General features: G+C 34.5%; 1 protein-coding gene across 1 annotated transcript; it reads left to right on the plus strand.

The window, feature by feature from the left end:
- Nucleotides 1–113: 113 nt before the first annotated feature.
- On the plus strand, nt 114–19868 carry LOC138325427 (probable ATP-dependent RNA helicase DDX53). The gene is made up of 23 exons (XM_069271087.1): nt 114–655; nt 2388–2443; nt 4381–4495; nt 5257–5373; nt 5815–5870; nt 6394–6526; nt 7435–7539; nt 7791–7872; nt 10216–10316; nt 10834–10889; nt 11522–11575; nt 11984–12048; nt 12356–12466; nt 13098–13239; nt 13641–13741; nt 13975–14062; nt 14278–14337; nt 14574–14644; nt 15087–15152; nt 15435–15542; nt 15705–15779; nt 16180–16267; nt 16789–19868. The coding sequence occupies exons 1-23, from the start codon at nt 274–276 to the stop codon at nt 17020–17022; spliced, it is 2466 nt and encodes an 821-aa protein (XP_069127188.1). The 5' UTR covers nt 114–273; the 3' UTR covers nt 17023–19868.
- The last annotated feature ends 1612 nt before the right edge of the window (nt 19869–21480 follow it).

A 21480-nucleotide genomic window follows, 5' to 3' on the forward strand; every position in this document is an offset into this window, starting at 1 on the left:
TTAAATCATGCTTCCATTATTATATTTCGATTAGTTTAAAAGCCTTTTAAACAAGGTATCGTTATAAATTGGAGTGAATTTTTTTTTTTCGGAAACTAACTTTACCAGCTTTACCTTATGCTCCATGTGCGGAAAAATAGAAAAGTAGGAAAAGTACGCGAACATGTAGGAAATGTAACAAGACGGTATCTTCTAATTATATTAGCGTAGTAATACTGTTTTAGGACAGTTAGTAACTGAAATATTTCTTAAGGATTATTGTCTTTTATAAATATGTGTGACGAAGACTGGGATGCTGAGATTGACGAGGGTTCGAGCTCATCACAGACCGCGTATCACCAACCAACACAAGTATGGACCAACTCGAACAGGGCGCAACCAAAACAATGGGATGCTTGGGAAAATAAGACTCCAGCCGGTTCTGGTGATAGTGGAAGGTCAGGTGGTAGAGGTTTCCAGTCAAGATCTGACAATGATAACTGGAGAAACTCAAATTCTGGTGGAGGTTTTGGAAGGGGAGGTGGCGGTTTTGGTTCTAGAGGACAGAATAATGAAACAAGACCAAACCGAGGTGCTTGGGGATCAAGAAATCAAGGATCTTCAGGAGACTCATTGATTTTCTTCATCCAAAAATTTCAAGTCGGGAGAATCATTGGTAATTGTGCTTTTGAAAAAGAAATACAGCAAGTGTATTACAAAAGTAATTCCCTCAAGACTCTATTATATTAGAATGTTGCAGTCATTTGGCTAGAATTCCAATTAGACATCTATTACACGTCCGAAAATTAGCGAAAATTAAAGAGGATGATTTCCAATAGGGGTTTTAAAAAAGATATACAGTAAAACCCTGTTATATCGTCACTCGTTTTACCGCCAAACCCGCTTATCGCCATGAATTTATTCAGAACGGATTTCCCTCCATACAGATACACCCGTTATACCGCCAAATCCGCCATTGGCCATCACATTCGCGGAACAAATGATTTAAATAATACTATAATGACTTCGTTAATATCGCCAAATTCTGTTGATAGGGACACATATATGTTTTCATAAGTGCTCGACTGCCGACTGACAGGTAATCAGCTACACACAATATGGCCGCGTGTACGACCGTGTGTACACAGTGAAATCAATTAACAATACGGGTACACCTTTGTTATTGTTTTACAGGTATGTGTCTCAAGTTGTGGTGAATAAAACTCACTTCTGTACATGTGTTTTACGTACTATTAACGTTAGTTGTTTATTGACAAAAAGGAACCCATAAGTCTGTTTCTCGATATCGCCGTTCGTTTATATTGAACTTAAATGCAACTAGCAATTTCAAGTGAGATAGAAATATTACGTTACTGCAGAAGAATCCGCCCTTTATTAGTAAGATCAAATCGTCATCTGAGTGCCGGTTATTACCAGAGTACCTGTTTTGATATTTGCAGACATGTGCGCAGAAGTGAGGTCACGACCGCAGTGCGCTTGTTCAGAACTTCTATTCTGTGTTTCCGGGCGGGATTTCCCGTAATAAAAATGTCATGTAACTAACCAAGAAAATCCCAGCTAGCATGCAATTACGGCACGATACTTGGTAACACAAATGAGTTTGGTTTCGTATTTTACACACATAAAGCTGGCATATTTATTGAAAGACTTTGATTTTGGGACTATTCATACATTATTATTATACATACACTTACTATATACATGCTTTTTCAATGAATGATTGTCCAAATGATATAATCTAAATCTGAAGGATTTTCAAATGTATTTGTACTTTAGTTTCAATATATATGTAACAGGAGAGGAGAAAATGTAGCGGCCAGACCGGGATTCGAACCCTGGACCCTCCGAACACTAGCCGAGTGCTCTACGAATAAACTACCTGGTCACTGATGATCGATCCAATCCAATTCCACTTCATATATACATATCATATATATAATTTACTGATTAGAAAAATTAAATGGTTTCTTTATGATAGGGAAAAGTGAACGAAAATATATGAATTTTGTGTAATATCGAGAAAACTAATATTATAAATACACACAATATGCCTTAATTAAATAACACAACCGTCATTTTCATCTTGAACTACAGTATTTATTTGAAACAATTACATCATAATTGACAGCTTGTACAACATATAGTGTTGTCTTACATTGTTTAGAACTATTTTTGAAACACAGAGTTCTCTTTAAATCATGAATGAATATGCCTACTGACGGAGAAATTTGAAAATTTGTAAAAAGATGGATGATCTAGCCTACTATAAAGATTCACATTATTAAACAATGAATATAGATAGTGGGGTTTCAAAGCAATTTCAATCTCATCCTATAGTATTACTGTATACATTTTTTTAACAACTGAATTTCTGTTGTATTTTTTAGGAAAACAAGGTTCAAAAATTAGAGAATTGCAGGATGAAACTGGAGCAAGAATCACAGTAAGTATAAAGTTAATCTACTAGAACATGATTTATTCCATACGCAGTGACATTTTTATAACATTTTTCATAAGTTTATAATTAAGTATAGACCCAAAAATAGTAGTATTTGATATGATGATGAAAGGTCTAAAAATTTGTGTATAAAAGCTGTTTTTTTTTTCAAAAGTTAGATTTCTTAAGGCTAAGTATTAGTCAGAAACATATAGCACTGTTTTAAAATGTACCATATACATGTATTGATTTGCAAAATACAAACTATACCAATTATCAATTCGATTTGTATATGGTAAAAAACACCTTCAACTTTACATCATATGGAGATGTTTTGATTTTTAGGTCATCTGACCCGAAGGGTCAGGATGACCTATAGTCGTCATGTTTCGTCCGTCGTCGTCCGCCGTCCGCTGTGCGCCGTCCGCCGTCCGCCGTGCGTTAACTTTTCACATTTTGAACTTCTTCTCAAGTTCTACCAGTGCGATTTGGCTGAAACTGGCATGAAAAGATCCTGACATGAACCTGACAAAGTGTTGTTATTTTTTGGGTCGATCCGAAATCCAAGATGGCCGCCACAGCCGCCATCTTGAAAACACATTTTGAACTTCTTCTCAAGTTCTACAGGTGCGATTTGGCTGAAACTTGCATCAAATGATCCTGACATGGTACCGACAAAGTGTTGTTAGTTTTCGGGTCGATCCGAAATCCAAGATGGCCGCCACAGCCGCCATCTTGAAAACACATTTTGAACTTCTTCTCAAGTTCTACCAGTGCGATTTGGCTGAAACTTGCATCAAATGATCCTGACATGGTCCCGACAAAGTGTTGTTATTTTTTGGGTCGATCCAAAATCCAAGATGGCCGCCACAGCCGCCATCTTGAAAACACATTTTGAACTTCTCCTCAAGTTCTACAGGTGGGATTTGACTGAAACTTGCATGAAATGATCCTGACATGGTCCTGATAAAGTGTTGTTATTTTTCGGATTAATCCGAAATCCAAGATGGCTGCCACAGCTGCCATCTTGAAAACACATTTTGAACTTCTTCTCAAGTTCTACCAGTGCGATTTGGCTGAAACTTGCATCAAATGATCCTGACATGGTCCCGACAAAGTGTTGTTATTTTTCGGGTCGATCCCAAATCCAAGATGGCCGCCACAGCCGCCATCTTGAAAACACATTTTGAACTTCTCCTCAAGTTCTACAGGTGGGATTTGACTGAAACTTGCATGAAATGATCCTGATATGGTCCTGATAAAGTGTTGTTATTTTTCGAGTCGATCCGAAATCCAAGATGGCCGCCACAGCCGCCATCTTGAAAACACATTTTGAACTTCTCCTCAAGTTCTACAGGTGGGATGTGACTGAAACTTGCATGAAATGATCCTGACATGGTCCTGATAAAGTGTTGTTATTTTTCGGATCAATCCAAAATCCAAGATGGCCGCCACAGCCGCCATCTTGAAAACACATTTTGAACCTCTTCTCAAGTTCTACCGGTGCGATTTGGCTGAAACTTGCATCAAATGATCCTGACATGGTCCCGACAAAGTGTTGTTATTTTTCGGGTCGATCCGAAATCCAAGATGGCCGCCACAGCCGCCATCTTGAAAACACATTTTGAACCTCTTCTCAAGTTCTACCGGTGCGATTTGGCTGACACTTGCATGAAATGATCCTGACATGGTCCCGACAAAGTATTGTTACATCTCTGGTTGATCACAAATCTAAGATGGCTACCATGACACTATATCTAATTAATTTCTTATATGTTAAGGCCCTTGGGCCTCTTGTTTGAAATAAAATTTGTTGAAAGAAATTGAAAATGATCCTGATGTGGTCCTGACAAAGTGACAACATATATAATTAATTTTACTATTGCAAAGGTAGTCAGATGACCGTTAAGGCCCTTTGGGCCTCTTGTATTCTTTTAATGCAGGTTTCTAGGGAAGATAATGGAAATGGGGAGAACCAAGTAGAAATTTCAGGATCTGAAGAAGAACGCAACTTGGCAAAGACAAAGATAGATGATCTGATCAGTGGCAATTTTGGAGGTGATTATTCTTAGAGCTCTAGCTAGTAGCTACCATCACTGTTCCATCGGTATTCATCCTCAAAGCACATATTGAAACATTAGCTGATTCTCCTACACATACCATGTTTGACCCCATAAGCATCCAGGGTGTTTAAAAAATTGAAAAAATGAAAAGGTGCTTAATAAGACGAAATTATTGCAAATCTATATAGTTTTGATAGTTTTGGTGTTATGCACGGGTAATTGAAATGAAGCCTCAAAAAGGGGAGAGGCACTTATAGGGACATGCATGGGAGTTTATTGGGTTGAATACGATAGTCAAAATTATATATGTTAAAAAGTGTTTTCTTTTAATTTCACCAAGGTTAGGTAGTGTGTCATAGACTAAATCTATACTAGCTCAACATGAATTAAATCTATGTCCTCACAAGTAAAATCTAGGTACTGATGAGCTAATTACCAAGATCATTCTGACACCAGTCCATTTACAATTGTATATCACTTTTCAGTGTGCAGTTTTGCATATGGCAGTGTATTGCAATTTCCTGTATTTGTTGATGTACTTTTGGTTTAATGTGTTTTAAGATAGTTATCTGGGAATATATAAACGATAAAAAAGAGAACTATTTATGAATACATTACTATGTCAATATAAAATGATAGTTTTAGATTGTATGGGTCTGCTGAATGAATAGTAAATATTAATTTACAATATCAAAAGAAAATTTAGTTTGTGTTTGCGGAAATAAAGATTATTTTTATGATTTATTGAATTTGCAGAATCATCTAACAGACAGCGCTTTGGTGGATCCGGATCACGAGATGAACGCTTTGGTGGATCACGAGATGATACGATCAGCATGTTTGTTCAGAATAATGATGTGGGGAAAATAATAGGTAAAGTTTATATCAATGAAACATGTACTGGTACTTTGTTGTAAGACTGACATATCTTGCATTTAAATGGGGGTTTTTTTCTGAGAAAAAAAAAATTGACAAAAGTCTATTTGTAAATATCTCTTATGCAGTAAATAGCTCTTATCTCATATGCTATAAATATCTTTTGATGTTGTTAAGAAAATATTTTCCTTACAAGAAATGATAAGGTGTATCGAAGATAGATTAAAGTCGTTATCAAGCAGGTCAGTGAATCATGCACATGCTTGATTTGGTATCAATTTGCAGTCTTGGTAATCATGTCCTTGTTGTGTACGACCATATTTACTAACTATTTTATGGAATATTTAAAGTATTGATAAAAAATAAGAAAAATTCAATATAAAATGTTCTGACCTGTTGTAAAAATAATGTAAAAAATTGTAATAATGTCGGTTTTAGGTAAAGGAGGATCAAAGATCAGAGAACTACAGGATGAAACAGGTGCCAGGATTAAGGTAAGGTGTCATGCTGGGGGCAAGATAAAGGTAAAGTGTCATGCTGGGGGTAAGATAAAGGTAAAGTGTCATGCTGGGGGTAAGATAAAGGTAAAGTGTCATGCTGGGGGTAAGATAAAGGTAAAGTGCTTTACTGTGGGGCAAAATAAGGGTCAAGTGTCATGCTGGGTGGGGGAATATAATGATAAAAAAAGGATGTGCTGGGAAACGGGGCAGGATAAAGGTCAAGTGTCAAGAAATGGTCACACATCTGTCATTTTGAGCATGTTAAAGTTCATACTCTGAAAACACTGGTACTATATTAAGCTGATGGTTAAAAGCAATCAAATATTAAATGAAATATTTGTGGATGCTAAAATTTATTAATGATTCAACATGACAAACAAGTTACTACAAGTTTGTCACAGAAAATGGTTTTATGGACATAGTTTGATCCACTTTCTTTACAATTCATTATATGATGACCAAAAGATTCAGACTCGGTATTGATATATGACTATAGAAATGACACTTTCATCTCTAGGTATCGCGAGAGGAGAATGATGACGGAGAGAACAAGGTTGACATTCAAGGATCAGAAGAAGCTCGAAATAAAGCAAAGGAAAAAATTGAAGAGCTTGTAAAGCCTTTCAGTGCAATGACTTCCAATTACAGCAGTGAGTATTACAGCTTTCAGACAAGGTTTTCTAGGATCGCTGCAAATTACAGCAGTGAGTATTACAGCTAAGGTTTTATAGGTTAGATAAGGTTTTCTATGATCTCCGTAAATAACAGCAGTGAGTATTACAGCCTTCAGATAAGGTTTTCTGTGGTCTCCGTAAATAACAGCAGTGAGTATTACAGCCTTCAGATAAGGTTTTCTATGATCTCCGTAAATAACAGCAGTGAGTATTACAGCCTTTAGATAAGGTTTTCTATGATCTCGGTAAATAACAGCTGTGAGTATTACAGCCTTCAGATAAGGTTTTCTGTGGTCTCCGTAAATAACAGCAGTGAGTATTACAGCCTTCAGATAAGGTTTTCTAGGATCGCTGTAAATAACAGCAGTGAGTATTACAGCCTTCAGATAAGGTTTTCTAGGATCACTGTAAATAACAGCAGTAAGTATTACAGCCTTCAGATAAGGTTTTCTAGGATCACTGCAAATTACAGCAGTGAGTATTACAGCCTTCAGATAAGGTTTTCTATGATCGCTGCAAATTACAGCAGTGAGTATTACAGCCTTTAGATAAGGTTTTCTAGGATCGCTGCAAATTACAGCAGTGAGTATTACAGCCTTTAGATAAGGTTTTCTAGGATCGCTGCAAATTACAGCAGTGAGTATTACAGCCTTTAGATAAGGTTTTCTAGGATCGCTTCAAGTCTACTTCATTGATATTGAATCAGTGGAACTTCTATGAGTTACCTTGGAAAATATGACTTGTTATGTATAACCATTCTTAAGTGACTTTGGCTATTGAAAGAATATTAAGCATTGATAGGAAGTTATGCAGAAGCACATTTAATCTATGTGTTAACTTTTTTTACCACACCTAAATTCTATTTCCTCCATGGTATGGTATAGATAGTTCAGCTTCCAGTGGTAGTACAGTACCAGACCCTCCACCAAAGATTAACTGGGGGATGATTCGCTCACAACAAGAGGAACATGCTCGCACTAAATTTTTGGGTAAGTCCAGTTGTGCATCTGTAGTCATTATTTTACAAGCTGAATAATATGTCTTAAACAATCATTTCATGGAAGTCTAAAACTTTCAAAGCTGTGTACTAAACTTTATTTTCTAGTAAATGGAATGTAGGTAATAGTACTTAATATCTCCTGATCTTTCAGAAAGAAAGTGTATTTGTGTAGCTTTATTGATTATTAAAATATTGTAATTATAGAACAGATTTATATTGCCATGGCTTCCAATTTCACAGGTTTACCAGATATCAGAAAAGAATTTTACATTGAGGATCCTTCTGTAGCAAACATGTACCCAGAAGACGTCAAGAAATTCAGGTAAACTTCTTTATCTCTCGAAAAGGTAAAGTATATGATCAAACTTACTGTCGACGCAACAATAGTGAGAACGGTTTCAGATGATTACTATATCAGCATGCTGTCGCTATTGCCTGGCATACTGTCGCTACACTCCCGATAACTTGGTCACAGTGTTGCTGATGTTATTTCGACGGTGCCGCTAGGTGGCGCTGTTACGTCATACACACATGTGTAAGCCTACACAGGTATTTCATTATAGCTGCAGCGACAAGTGACAATGATTACAGGTGTTTTTAACGAAACGTACCGTACATTACAAGACTCCTAGCAATATCACTGAAGTACAGTAATTACTGTAGTCAAATCTGACATTAGTGTGGATTAGGTTTTTGGCAAGCGTTGAAACATTATCATGGAGAAATCGAAGTTTGAAATGTAACCCAAAAATACTAAACGTATGAATTAGGAAACCAGAATACACGTACAGAAACTAAAGGTATTTTTCTTTTACCATTTCTGTGAGTTTGCTTTCGGTGATTTTTTAAACAAATGAAATATTATTTAATCTCAAAATGATGCCCAAAATAATGGTAGGAATGTTGTTTGTTTTTCTTTGAAAGCCATGGTCATTTAATCTACAGGAGTTGGTCTACATACTGTATTGTCAAAGTACAACAGTCTGTATTATTTGCAACACATTGTGCTTCCAAACTACTCTTCCGAGATGAAACACGTGTAACATTAACTAGATCATGCTACAGACAACTTTAGGTGATCTGTCTGTAATAAAAATGAACCGAACCAACAATTCAGATGACAATGCACAGTCAATGTCAGTGCTTACGTGTTGCCAATTTAGACATACATTGTAATATGTACAAGTAATGATCTTGATATTAGATTCTGTTTTAAACCTCTTTCTTAAATTTTCTGTGGTTTGTCTTCCGTGTTATCTTACTGTTAAATTGGAAACTGGATTTTCCGGAAAATGAGTAGGCCTGATATGCCGTAACAAATTATTAATGTATCGTACATGTAGTCTATATTACAGGAAAGAACACTTGTATGACATCAAAATTTAAAATACGAAACTGTTCAATGTTAAAACTCTTATTAGATAATTATAAAGTATTTTACAAGTTATCCTAAGCAAGGATGGATTGTACGGTTCAAGTTGCAAACATCAGATCCTTATTACTGTAGGTAATGTATTGCCTCGATCTCTTGATTAATCAAATAAATATGTCAAAAACAATCAAATCAGGTTGTTGTACTGGTATCAGGTCATAAATATAAATAAGTGGACACAACAACGGCTAACTTCTCAATGTATTTAAAGACAGTACCGGGTTAACACGCTCAACAAAGTCGTCCATTTTGACAGTAGCTCAGATACTGACAAGCGTGTTTCCCACAACACGTGTGTATGATGTAACAGTGCCACCTGCCGGCACTGCCGAGATAACATCAGCAACACTGTGACCAAGGTATTGAGAGTTTAATGACAGCGTGCCAGGCAATAGCGACAGCATGCTGATGTAGTAATCAACTGAAACCGTTCTCACTATTGTTGTGTCAACAGTAAAGGACGGGAACAAAATATTATTCTTTAAAGGAACAATTCAGTCTAAGAGAACATTAAAATTTGTACATATATCGGAAAAAACCAGTTCTTATGGAAATTAGATCTGTCGGTTTTACTGTGATATGCCAGAAAAGCCCATGGTTGTGACATGTGTGTATATAGATCTATATGTTCAAACTCGCTCTCTGTCCGCCATTACACATTGTGGTCGAACTTCTTGTATGCCGAACCCTGTCCCTTGCTCGTAGAGTAATGCAACTTTTGTCTAGAACTGCTCAAATCGCTCTGACAGTAGTTTGTTTACCTTATTAGATGAATTGTCTTGCCTAAAAATCATTTTATCACCGTGTCAGTGGTAATGTAGTTTATTTGTTTAACATGCGTGACTTTGGCTCGGGTATGGGTACAGCGTCTGTATGTACCTGCTTAATCGTATTGATCAACGATTTGATATTTCAACGATATTAATTAAAATACTTAACAATGTCGTGGAATTTGTCAATGTTTTTCGTTAAATGTTTCATAAGAAATGTAGAACAATACATTTATGCTATCTTTTGCTTCTTAGTCATGTAAAAAAATTAGTCTGAGTGAGTTGTCCCTTTAATATATATATATAAAATATATATTTAACCAGTAAACACACAGCCATGCTGTCATATTTTTTAGGTGAACATATCTAATAAATTCTTTTGAATAAGATTTAGCTCACCTGGCCCGAATGGGAAATAACCATTATATTACTACAATGGTTAAGTCTGATGATATGTTTACAGAAAGGATAACAACAACATCATTGTGATGGACCTGAGTAAGGAAGGAGACAGACGTGTCCCTAACCCAGTCCAGACGTTCGAACATGCATTCCAGCATTATCGTAAGTCACGGTACTATCACTTTATACTTCAGCACTATTATAAGTAGATCCTATTCCTGTTTATCTGTACCTACTTATCCTCCAATAGGCTGAGTGAACAACAGTAAAACTGACAATGCATATCTGCAGGACAAGAATATATGTCTAGCATGACAAGCAGATTTTGATATCACAAGGTATTTCATGCATAGCCCTACATTACAACCATAAAGGTGTTGTAAGCATGTTGTTGTTCTGAGGACGACTCGCTTAGAGTCGAAACATGTCAACAACTATCTGATTAAAAAATCAGCTTACTGGAAGGAACTACCGTGTTGGACTTGCTCTTTTATACATTTATGTTGTAAGCATGTTTTGCAATGTTTTATAACCTTGATTTAGAGAACAGACTTTGCTGCACATACTGTCTAATGCATTACACTTACCATTCACACTTTTTGACTAAGTTTACTAAAGTTAGGCAATCTACCTTGCTCTTGAATTATTTTGCTAGTAAATATTGGGTTTTCTTTTTCAGCTGAAATTCTTGATACTATATATACCCAAAAATTCACAAAGCCCTCCCCCATACAGGTAAGTTTTGGATAAATTTGCATCAGTATGTTAATTATAAAAGGTAAACGATATACTGTACATCTCGTTCTTTAGTCATCTGCACATCTCGTTCTTTAGTCGTATAGTCGTCAGAAAGAATTGTGTTAACTGTTCAAATACAGATGCTTCAACATAACCATTTTAAAATGTATCGGAAAAAGAATGTTTCTGAAAAAAAAAAATCATGAAACTCTGAACTACATTCCGAATGCTCTGACATAACCAGTTCGCACACTCTTGTACAGACATGAGGTACTATATAGTTGCTAATATTTGCAGGAGTTTTAGTTTCGCTAAATTTGAGGAAGCATCCAAATTCACGAAATTTAATACCTCACATCATGACTTTACGTATTTTAGCCCGTCGAAAGAATGATGCTTTCAAAAGCTGAAAAGATAATTCGCAAAAATAAACCCCCATTAATAAATTTCAAACAGTAAATCGCAAAGTTTTACACCTGCATAATTTAACGACTATACAGTAATTATCATCATGAAATCAGAATGGATTTTAAAGTCCAGAGTTGCCATATTAAGTGGATCATCTACATACATGTTATATTATGTATGATTGTCAGATGATTAAACAGATTGATGTTTTACATTCCCAGTCCCAGGCCTGGCCAGTACTACTACAGGGGATGGACATGATAGGAATCGCTCAGGTAATGTATAGTGTATACCAGTAGTCAGCTGGATCAGTTACATAGTAATATCTGGTAAACATTTCAATATGATCTGTACTAGTGTTTTCTAACAGTGACAAAAATTAACGTTTTTAGCATTTTTTCACACAAAACTTTTTCCATGTGTAATGCGACAGATGTCGGATTTTATTGCACATTTTGTATCCTTGTCGAAACTTTATTTTTCAAATCATATACACTCAGGTATTATCATTAATAACGTGTTTATCATTATTGTCATGAAAATACTCGCCAAATATCACGGTAAAAATTGGTATTTGTTAAAATACAACCGTTGTAATGATACAATACTTCATATATTATTTTGCTGTGTATGACATCATGTAATGATAACTTTATGTTATAATGTTGATATGTGTGTTACAGACAGGAACAGGGAAAACTCTGGCGTTCTTGTTACCAGCCTTCATTCACATTGACCAACAACCCACGTAAGTATATACTAGACATGTTCTAATATCGTGTTTAAATTTTACCGTCAAGTTAAATGTTAACAATTTTTCTGCATGACTTAATTAATATATGTACTCATAGATTATATCTAATGTATGTTCAGAACTATTTCAGTGACTCTGCTGTGACCTTCAGTTTGGTCACATTCTATTATAACTACACTGGTTGCATTAATATCAAGTTGTAATTCCCTTTTATAACTACTTGTTTCATAACTTGAACTTTATTTCATTCTCAAGGTGAGAGGAATGTAATGACTAAATTGATATTTCTCATTGTTTACAGACCCCGAGAAGAGAGGGGCGGACCAAATGTACTGGTCCTCTCCCCGACTCGAGAACTGGCCCTTCAGATTGAATCAGAAGTGAAGAAGTTCCACTACAAGGGGATCAAGAGGTTAGTGTGGGATACATTTTCGAGCTGGGTCTTTATTTAGAAAGTGTGGTTAGGTTCATATATATCTTGGAAGAACATTAGTTTTAAATTATATGAAATAGTTTGCTGTTGAATGATATTACATGTATTAAAACTGTTGATCGTGTTTTCATATTTGCAATTAGTGTTAAAACTAGGGTCCCACTCATGTAGTAAAATGCTTGCCAATACCACAAATACATAATGAACCTGTAGGGTAATTGTGTTCATGTAAATACTTTAACATCTTAGATTTCAAATACTGCACTCTGCTGAATTTATGGATTAACAGTTTTGGTAATGAAATGACTAAAATGTCATTTGTGATATTCTCAGTAACCATATGGAGTGTCCTGATGCCTTCAGTGGCATCTATTTTGTTGAACAACATGATGAAGCCTGTTATGGTTTATGGTGTCACAAGGAGACTAAAAAGGTCATACCACAACCTCCCAAATTACACATACACTCACCATACTCATATCTACTTTATTCAGAGAAAACAAGCCTTAAAGGACTCACTGAGAAGTTTAAAAAAAAAAATAACAAACTAATATTTTAGTACATGTACTCTAAATTCATTCAATATATTACTTGTTTTTAAAACTTTCAGTGTGTGTGTTTATGGAGGTGGTAATCGCCGTGAACAGATCAATGTGGTGGGGAAAGGTGTGGAAATCATCGTAGCCACACCTGGACGTCTTAATGATCTCATCATGAACAACATTGTGTCTGTCAAATCAGTCACATTCCTGGTAAGTTATCCTTAACTACCGGTATAACACAACTTTTCTGTGGGTAAAAACTTACGTAGATTGTTCACTACTAATGATAGTTTGAGATTACAATTATTAATGAAAATATTAAACTATTAAAACCTTTTTAGTTACTTATTTAAAATTGAATTGCAAGGCATGACATTAAGCTTCAATAACAGCTAATTAAATGTTGACAACAAAGACATATTGATCATATAATCAAAATTTCATGATCAGTCAGAAATATTTGACCATATGATTTATTTTATAACTCAACTTTTGTCTGAGTAAATAATGGCATATTGGCCAAGTAAACATTGATCAAGTTAACATTAGTGTATCATATGATCAAAATTTCATGATTTAATGTTATTTCATGTTTTATTGTCATGTTGCAGATTTTAGATGAGGCAGACAGAATGTTAGATATGGGATTTGAGCCTGAAATCAAAAAGATTCTATTGGATATCCGTCCAGATAGACAAACAGTGATGACCAGGTGAGTTTGAACTGCATTACACATCTTCTTTCTTTATTAAAGAAAGATACTTATGTACTGTACACCAACTTTCTTTCGCGGCTATTAAATTTCACGATCTGTAACATTGTAAACAGCACAAAAATCTAAACCTGTTTATAACGGTAACCTGTTTTTCTTTCTCCCCTTCCTTGGTCGCTAAAGACAACTGAATGCAAAAGAAATGTTAGTTAAGATCTGTCTTCTGTACACAGTGCTACATGGCCAGAAGGAGTACGGCGTATGGCTGATGCCTATCTAAAGGATCCATTCCAGGTGTTTGTAGGCTCCCTAGATCTAGCTGTAAGTAAACCCTTTAGTTACATATGTATTCGACCCAATAAGCGCCGGCCAGGGCCTTTAAAAGATTAAAAATCCTGGCACATTCATATTTCTTATGGATACCAGGGGCATATATATGTTTTACAGATATGTCTAGTTCCATGAAAAATGTTAAGAATTTAAGGTGCTAGACAACTTTTTCCAAGGGAGATAACAATTCTCTGCTTATGTTGTAGGCTGTACATAGTGTCACTCAACTGGTTGAAATCGTCGATGATGAGGAGAAGAAAGATCGGGTAAGATTTCCCTTATCCCAAATACTATACATAAGTGGAAATTTTGCAGTACAGAATGACAGCTGAAGTATTATTATATGTACCTGAGCTCAGAACTCTGAAATAAATCACTTCACTATGAAAGTACAAGGCATTTACATACTGTATTTCACTTTCTCATATATTGAAGTACAGACCTGCTTCTTTTTGCGAAATAATTGAGACATAAACTGACTTGCAGTTGTTGTATCACTTAGGTTGTACACTTCGTAAGACATGAAATGGAACCAGAGGACAAAGTAATCATATTTGTTGGGAGAAAAGTTTTGTGAGTATACCAATTAATTATTACTGTTAAAAATATTATGTAACAAATGCTCTGCTTTATGGTCATTATTAAGATGTTTTGGAATTTGTTACCTTTGAGGATCTCTACAATCTAATGCTGGTTGGGCAAAACTGTGGTTTGATAGATTTTGGATTCGAAAAATTGGAAATTGTATAAACATACTGACCATACTTATTATGACAGAGAAATTTTAGCATCATTGATTCTGAACAGCTGTATTGTATTGCTTTATGGTAATCAAGAATTTGCAATATTTGCTTTATTCTTGATGCAGAAATTGAAATTAGCACACTTATGTTTTAGTGCAAAACTTCTCAAGTGAAGAACGTTTGAACACTTATGTTTTAGTGCGAAACTTCTCAAGTGAAGAACGTTTGAAGTAAGATTACTGGTGACTTATGTGTGTTGGTTGATATTTCAGGGCTGATGATTTGTCCAGTGATTTCTCCTTGAATGGTATTGACTGTCAGTGTATCCATGGCGACAGGTGAGTCCACTGTTATCATATCTTTAATTCCCCTAATTTATTAGCTCTTTGTGACAATGAACTCATTATTTAATGAAGAACCAACCACATATGTGCATATATACAAAACCATAGGTCTTCGACAATGAACAATGATATTGAGGATTATAAAAGTTCTAAAAATAAATTTGAAACATTTCTTAAAAATGATGATGAGCCAGATATTTGCAGAAGAATTAATACAGAGCATTTAATCAAATCAGATTCATCTGACCATTATGTGACCAAGTCTTACCTTTACAGAGAGCAATGTGATCGGGAACAGGCTTTAGAAGACTTCAAAACAGGATATGTCAAAATCCTCGTAGCTACAGATGTTGCCTCTCGAGGTTTGGATGTCAAAGATATAACGTATGTATATTTCACAAAATGTTCTTATTTTCAATGATTTCCCATCAACCCACCTTTCTGATAAAGTACAATTAATAGCAGATCATATCCTACAGCATTCTATTCACCAAATTGGTCCCAAAATAAAGTCATATTGATAAAAAATTATTGTCATCTTTTCAGGCATGTGTTTAACTATGACTTTCCACGTAATATAGAGGAGTACGTCCACAGAATAGGCCGAACTGGCAGAGCTGGGTAAGGATAAAACTTGAAAATATTGATTCCAATTCACTCAAGGCCTCTATCTTCCTTGATAAGTCTGACAATGAGAATGTAAAATGAAGACTCTATACTATAAGTTTAATATAAACATTAATATTGAAGTAAAATTAACTTCACAAGTATATTCACATTTCAGCAAAATTATTTTCTCATGCAATCTTTAAATCATTTGATTTTAAGATTACAGGTTTCACTGTTTGCAAGATACATGTTTTCATTTTGTCTTAGAAGGAGATTTCAAGCAAAACATTTTGAAGCTAGAAATTTGGCTTGGACAATATAAACAAAATAGCAGCATTGTTTTCCAAAAGTAGAATGTTTTCTTACACATTGAGTAAGTTTTTAACGAAGAAAGAAATGTTCCAATTTACAGTAAATCGGGTACGTCATTGACTCTGATGACACGGAATGATTGGCGGTCAGCACAACTCTTGATTGACATTATGGAAGAAGCTGACCAGGTAAAGAATTTCTCTAATCCTAAAGAAAATCTAGATCTTTAATTATTGTGGTATTGAATTATGATTTAGCATTAAAGAGGTATGTTAATGGTAATGTTAATTCAGAAAATGAAAACATGATATTTTATTTTTTTAGATTCCAAAAGTTATTAGGTATAAAAAACAATTCTTGCATATAAGAATACTTTTGTTTCAAAATTTAGAAGTCGTCATCATGTCCTTCATGAAGAGTATAACAAAAATCAGTGTAAATAGTTAAGTGGAAATCTGAACTTAAACTTTTAGGAAAGAGTACATCATTTGAAAGCAGTAGCTTCAGACTACAATTGCAGGGAGGGAATTTTAAGCATTCATATATTTCTATACAGTTAATATAAATTTATGTTATTTTTCTCTCTGGATATTTCCTTTCTCTTATCTTTCCACTTACTAGTGGGTGACACGGTTGTCATGCAATATAGGTATATATATATATATGTACAGTACTGAACAATTAAATAATATATATATCTTTTCATTAGGAAATCCCACAAGATCTTTATGATATGGCAGAAAGGTATGAAAGAATGAAGAAGAAACGTGAAGAAGAACGAGCAAGTGGTGGAGGAAGTCGTTTCGGCGGGGGACGGGATAGATATAAAAGTGATGATGACTTTATGGGAGGGTACGGAGGATTTGGTGGGGGAGGAGGGAGAGGAGGAAGAAGGCGTGACGACCGAAGAGGAGTCATCATGAATACATATGGAATTGCTTAGTTTGTACAGATATGATATCATAAGTTTAAGATACCTCACAGATGTCACAAAGGATTTGTGAAAACATTAACACATTGAGCTATACTTCTCATCAAATATAAACAAGTTTTGGGATTCACTCCTAAGTTCTGAATCTCTAAAGTTCATTTATTATTAACATTATAGGAAGGTGTCATTTTTGAAGTTAGTCCTACTACGATGGATATTCAAAAATTCTATTTTGTGTTTGAAACTTATGGCAATGGTTTAGTTTTCCACCATGCAAACCATGTGAATATGGCAGTGGTTTAGTTTTCCACCATGGAAACCATGTGACTTCATCGGAATATGACTCTAGTAACAGTGACATCAATTTGATGACAGGTCCAAATGTATGTCATTCCTTAATTCTGTACACACAGTGTATAGACTAGTCATGTGCAATAGATCTATTACATAAGCTTGTTATTCGTCTCTTACAACAATAAATATACTACATGTATATTGAAAGAAACTTCTATCTTGTGCACATTTCAATTATTGAACAGTTATTTGATGTTTTAGGTTGCTTTTACGTAACTTCTTGGAAGGTTTTATGGATAAAACCCACAAACCCAAATTCTGATGCATCATTGGTCAGAAATATCAGGATTATAAAATTCCTTTTTAAAGCCGTTCTTGTCCAAATAAATAATCAAAATTGAACATTTGTAAACAAACTGTTTTCACACCCAAATTTTGATCATCACCTTTTATATTCAGTATTGTTCTGAACTACATGTATGTGTAATAGTGAACATTTCTCTCTTTATATCAAGACCAGATAAAACATGCCTTCATATTTTTTGTCTTCATATTAAAGTAAGTATTACAGTTTAACATACATTGTGATGAAATATAGAATGAGCAGAAACGGTTGTCTGGAAAACTGTTTGTTGAAATGTAGTAAAGATAATAAATGTGTATCAAATAACAATTGATTTGTGGCACATTATGGGAACGTAAGTTTTTGAGATTAAATATTTTTTACATGTTTTTGTTCAATATTTGTTATCATATTTTACCTAGGGGTACATTGTTTTTGTTGTAAAGAATAAAATTTTGTAATTCATTGGAAGAAATAAGGTAGGATATTTTTATGTAGAGCGGACCAGTAAGGATTGGGTTGGGGGCGGAAGTGGTAGATCTTAAGACTTGATATGCAACATGGTGCTATGGTTGTGACAATTGTGAGTTTGTTTGTGTGCAGTATTTTAATAATGCTTTTGATCGTGTAAGCACAATAATATCAATAGAATTGAACTGGGAAGAAGATTTAGCATGTTTTACATACATCCCATTCTTCCAGAATTGAATTATTAGATGACTACATGTATTGTCAATTTAGTCTAAATGATTTGGCTTCAAGTTAAAAAAAAATATTTTTTTGACATTGACAACTTTTGACTTGGCAAATCACAGATTTCCACAAGCTATTCTTGAATAGCAAAGCAAAATTTTAAGTCTAACATTGTTTCATTTTCCGAGAGGCTGGTTATAAGTCCTTATGATCTTTCGTTCTGAAAACATAAGGCCCCAGATTCAGACTATTGAACTGTTCTCTCTATACACATACATGTATATACTCTAGTACTTGGGTACTTGACCATTTTGTACCCCATTATGAAAGGGGGCATTACGTGTTCCATCTCGTTTGATGTAGTCAGTAAATTGGAATCACTTCTAACTGTTAGAGATTTGCCAAAAGTGGAATCCTGTTATGGTTTTAAATTTTGTTATGATGTGTGGAGAGTGGAACTAATAGTTTTGAGAGTCAATTGTTAGTGCGAGAGAGATATTTTATTTTTCAGAACATGTATATAAATGTATATCAATGTCCAGCTCTCAAATATTCTGGGGTAATTTTCATTTACTATATATATCGATAATTAAAAAAAAAAAATACGAATGCTACTATTTGGTAGATGTCGGAGTAAACTCAAATGGAAATTTGCATTGATATTTTTTGTCAAATGTACCTGATAATCAAACACAAAACAGTCATTCAAATTCAGATGTTGGATGTCTATCACCTCCATTTTCAGGTTGAGAGTTCAGGGTCTTTTCAAGGTGGTACAAGGTACTGGCCTAAGGTCCATGATAGTCCAACAACTTTGACTTTCCTCCACAACTGAAATCTGTCGCATCCTTTAATGACAATTTCTGTAACTTGATTTAAATTTTTTATTAGGACAGTCTTTTAGCAACCATCTGCTATAAGATCACTTTCTTTGGGTCCCAATTGGCCAGTTCCAACACAAATCTTTCAGGTGTATTTTTATGGCAAAAAAATCTTCTTTTTCTCTCTCTGTCCTTTGAGTATTCGTCATAGACAGGTCTGACTGTATTTTATGCTAATTACTGATATATAGTGAAGAAATATATCCAAAAGCTGGAGGAAAGGCATTTTACATGGATCTGACCCCAATTTCCCAAATCAAATAAGTCAAAATTTGTCACATATGTTTTATGAAAAAAGTTATTCACTGTTGACAAACTAAAAAAAAATCATGCATTCCATTGCAATAAATTTTTTTGATGAAATCATGATTATTTCAATTTTTCATATAAAGCCATTGGAAATAATATTGAAATCAGAAATGCTTGAAATAGCAAATGTTTGTTAATATATCACCAATATAATCAATATCATGTACTTGAAAATACAGATACATATATATAATTTGAGTTGTCTTGACGAAGGACACCTTACACCACTTTGATGGATGTATGCCTCTTTCAACATAGGGAGAGATGATAAAACTTGTAGTAAATATTTGTTGAATTGTTCTGTTGTAAAACTTTAATAAAAAGTAAATTTAAATAAATGTTGTCTTTAGTGTTTTTCATATACATATACATATAACTATGTAGTGGGCTGCTATTGAGTAAGATGGTCGCTGACAGCATATACAATGCTCATCATTTGAACAATAATTGGTGTTTAATTATGTGTAAATATATATATACACTTAAATTTTTTTAAAGACGTTGTGCATCAGTAGATATTAAGAATAAAAAATATCAATACAGCATTTCTTTTCGCTAATGTTTTCAAGCCTTTCATATATATGTCTAATTTACACAAAAATAATATAAAATAACTTATTTTGCTTTTGGTGCATGTGCAAACAGTACTTCATTTCATATAGTATGTAGTGCCAAAGATTTTTTTCGGGACACAATTAATCATTTTCAATAATTTTATCTTTAAGTAAAATTAGAATCTCAAACCTTTCAGTAGTGGTAATGTTGTTAAGTTAGTAACTTTTATAACTGAAGAAAAATACTAACTTCTCTACTACTGTTTTGATAGAGAAAAAAATACTATTTGTCAGCGGTGGAGGATCTTCAACAAATTTTTTCTATCATCATTCAACCATTGGTGCTACTTACTAGAACTTATTCACTTTTTTTCTCTCTCCACAAATCTTTGTCGCCTTTGTATATCTTCATTCACATTTCGATATACAGTATCATTGTGCAAAAATATGCAAGAATATTTAATAATTCAAATTCACAAGGCAATCTTGTTCAGATGCTCTGCAAATAAACAGGAGCCTATAAAAGTGATACAAGGCAAGTTACTAATCAAGTCATGATTTGAATTGTCAATTGATGGTTTGCCAGCTGTCAATCAAACTGCCGGGGATACCACATGTGACATTTTACTTATATTTTGTTTAGTGTATGATCCGACATTGTATAGGTACATGTGTGTGTGATCATGGGGCATAGTTTATGAGAAGTGCAGACTTTTACACAATAGAAAGAACATTATTCAAAACATATCCATGGAAAAAGAATTGATATTCTTTATTTCATGTTCTGAAGATAATCGTAGCTAAATGGCTCTTCTGCAAAAATATGAGCTACAACACTTCGAGTGTTCTGGAAGTCAGCAGTCGACCTTTACCTTGTCACATTTCCAGATTGTGATGTGCTTTTCTACTCTTGAAACTAGGTTTAGATAACGAATTAATTGTTTATAGTATATATCTTGTCATAATATTGTTAGGATCTGAACACACTGAACCAGGGGCCGCGATGGCCGAGTGGTTAAGATGTACCGACATATTACCACATGCCCTCCACCTCTGGGTCGCGAGTTCGAATCCCATGTGCGGCAGTTGCCAGGTACTGACCGCTGGTCGGTGGTTTTTCTCTGGGTACTCCGGCTTTCCTCCACCAACAAACCTGGCACGTCCTTAAATGACCCTGGCTGTTAATAGGACGTTAAACTAATCAAACCAAACTGAACCACTGTTCATTTACCGTATTTTCCTGAGTATATTTGGCTATATATATTCTTACCATTCATCAGAAAAAAACCTACTAAAATGAAAATTAAGGTTAAAAGTAAACTGATTAATGTCTGAAAAACTATTCACATCTAAATATCTTTTTGCAGTACTTAAAAAAGACAAAGACATTCATGAA

The sequence above is a fragment of the Argopecten irradians genome, chromosome 6 (assembly GCF_041381155.1).
Source record: "Argopecten irradians isolate NY chromosome 6, Ai_NY, whole genome shotgun sequence".
Lineage (NCBI taxonomy): Eukaryota > Metazoa > Mollusca > Bivalvia > Pectinida > Pectinidae > Argopecten > Argopecten irradians.

Excerpts from the sequence above, each read along its gene's own strand:
- LOC138325427 (XM_069271087.1), top strand. The coding sequence starts at position 274 with ATGTGTGACGAAGACTGGGATGCTGAGATTGACGAGGGTTCGAGCTCA. Across the intron at positions 656-2,387 it reads TCAAGTCGGGAGAATCATTG|GAAAACAAGGTTCAAAAATT; the intron begins GTAATTGTGCTT and ends TGTATTTTTTAG. Across the intron at positions 10,317-10,833 it reads ACATGCATTCCAGCATTATC|CTGAAATTCTTGATACTATA; the intron begins GTAAGTCACGGT and ends TTTCTTTTTCAG.